This window comes from Limanda limanda, chromosome 7 (assembly GCF_963576545.1).
Source record: "Limanda limanda chromosome 7, fLimLim1.1, whole genome shotgun sequence".
Lineage (NCBI taxonomy): Eukaryota > Metazoa > Chordata > Actinopteri > Pleuronectiformes > Pleuronectidae > Limanda > Limanda limanda.
Window position 1 is genome coordinate 1,301,505 of NC_083642.1, and position 2,500 is coordinate 1,304,004.

General features: G+C 43.4%; 1 protein-coding gene across 1 annotated transcript in view; it reads left to right on the forward strand.

The window, feature by feature from the left end:
• Positions 1-1,020, forward strand: part of LOC133004548 (peptidase inhibitor 16-like) — a 10,081-nt gene extending 9,061 nt beyond the window's left edge. Inside the window, exons 6-7 of the mRNA XM_061074013.1 lie at positions 341-398; positions 945-1,020. Of these exons, the coding sequence (XP_060929996.1) occupies positions 341-398; positions 945-1,020 (134 nt within the window). The remainder of the gene's footprint in view (positions 1-340; positions 399-944) is intronic.
• The last annotated feature ends 1,480 nt before the right edge of the window (positions 1,021-2,500 follow it).

Below are 2,500 nucleotides of genomic sequence, written 5' to 3' on the forward strand. Positions count from 1 at the left end.
TTTGGCCGTTTGTTTTATTAAACTGAGTATTAATGGTAAATGTTACATCTATTTTTATAGTAAACTGTAAATAAGAATAAACACGGGAGTAAAAAACGTAGTATAATAATAAAAAATAAAGGTAATTGCAAGTTAATTTCTCTTTAGCTTTAATGTCTCCTCTCTGTTTCCTGTCTTTATGTTTTGAACTGAAACATGTGACGATGACATCATCTTCTCTGTGAACCAAAACAGATTTTTCTTCCTCAAAGTTTAATGTTGAATTAATGTCACTGATGATGTTCTGCTGCAGCTCTGAGTTCTGTTATAAGACCTGAACGTCTCCTGCTGTGTCTTCTAGTGGCCGAGGAGGAGGAGGAGGAGGATGAAGATGTGGAGGACGGAACCGACTGGATGACGCTCGCTCCTCTTCCTGCGACCTCTGACCCTGCTCTTCCTCATGAGGAGCCGGGGAATAAGGAGGAGGAGGAGGAGGAGGAGGAGGAGGAGGATGAAGATGTGGAGGACGGAACCGACTGGATGACGCTCGCTCCTCTTCCAGCGACCTCTGACCCTGCTCTTCCTCATGAGGAGCCGGGGAATAAGGAGGAAGAGGAGGAGATGGTTGTTCCTCCTCCTGCAACAGAAGGCCTACCTGTCTCCACCTCCACCCCCACCTTCACCACCACCTCCACCACCACCTTCACCACCATATCGGACCCTGAGGACACCCCGTCCCCAGACACCCCCCCTTCACACGTCTACTCAACTACACTGGGAGAGGAGGAGGTTGAAATGTTGGAGGACAAGGAGGTGAAGGCGGAGGTGAAAGAGGGGGAGGAGGAGGAGGAAGAGGAGGAGGAGGATGAGGAGGAGGATGAGGAGAGGAAGGAACCTCTGGATAAGACGGACAGAGAAAGAGAAATAGACGCAGCACGAAAGAGACACCTGATCCCGACAGACAGACGGAATTCTGGATCAGTTTCATCACCTTCTCTCCTGTTAGCGTCTCTGACTGGGATCCTGAGTCTGAGGCTGTGAGGAGGAGGAGGAGGAGGAGGAGGAGGAGGAGGAGGAGGAGGAGGAGGAGGAGGAGGAGGAGGAGGAGGAGGAGGAAGAGGAGGAGATAACCTCACCTTACACATTGACTGCACCTTGTTAACCTGAACCTGTGGTAACAGAGCGAAATGGGTCAAATTAATAATTCACACTCATCTGGACCGAACAGCTGCTGTTTTCATAACATCTGCATTTTCATAACATCTGCATGTGTCTGGTCCGACATCTGGATCCTGCGGACGCTCGGGGGTTCGATGCTGGTTCAGAGCCAGCTGATCGTTTCTGTTCAGGCAGGAAGTGACGTCACTGTGTCTCATCTCATGAAACGTTGAATAACCAGGAAACAGAGATTAGAGTGTGAGATGTGTGTGTTGTGTTTTTAGTTTGTAGTGAATGACGGAGAGAGGATTGTTAAAAAGTCTCTTTTCAAACTGACGACCTGCTTCTTCTTCTTCTTCTTCGTGTTATATCTCGACTGTGCGACGTATACTCGCTCAGAACCACAGCTGGACAGAGTCGCTAATAATTTACATATCTGTGTCTTAGTCGGCAGGAAATCACCATAACTATCAATTACTAGATATAGGAAGTCTGTAAATGTCTGTATATAAGATTAATAATGAAATAAACCTTATTTCTTCTTTTTGAAAGTTCATTGTATATGTGGCTCTTTTTTCTCACCAGATTTTGATTAACTTTATTGACTCTTGTCTCTGTGACGGCAGATCTTCATCTGGAGAAAACAGGAGAAAAACATCTTCAGAAAAAACTCTGACCTCAAATTCTCAGGGTTAAAAAGTATTTTTAGGATAAAACTGAATTATCTCAAGGCCGCAATCGTTTTAAAAATGTTTACACCGAAGATCTCAAATGAATCATCTCATGTAATAAAATAGTTTTCTGATGAAAGCAGGTTCATTATCTTAAGGGTTAATTAACATGATAGATGTTGACTTTTCACAACAATAACATTTTGTAAAGACAGAAATCTGGTTGGTTTAATTTTATTTAATGAAGGAAATACATTTATGTTTTTCTGTCCAGATGATTCAAAATAAAATACATAACTTGTAGAAGCAACAATTTATCCTGACGAGTTTAGTTTCCTGCAGCTGATGAGAGACAGAAAATATCAGAAGATTCAAAGTTTAAAAAAGAATGAAAGAAGACGAGTAGGAACTTTAAAAGTAGAGCGAGAGAGAGAGAGAGAGAGAGAGAGGGAGACACACACACAGAGAGAGACACAGAGAGAGAGAGAGAGAGAGAGAGAGAGAGAGAGAGAGAGAGAGAGAGAGAGAGAGAGAGAGAGAGAGAGAGAGAGAGAGAGAGAGAGAGAGAGAGAAAGAGAGAGACACAGATAAAATATTCATCACTAACGGCTCTCAGGCTATTTCTAACTTACTTCAAAACTGCATTAAGGGAGTGTGTTTGTGTGTCTCTGTGTGTTTTTATGTGTGTGTGT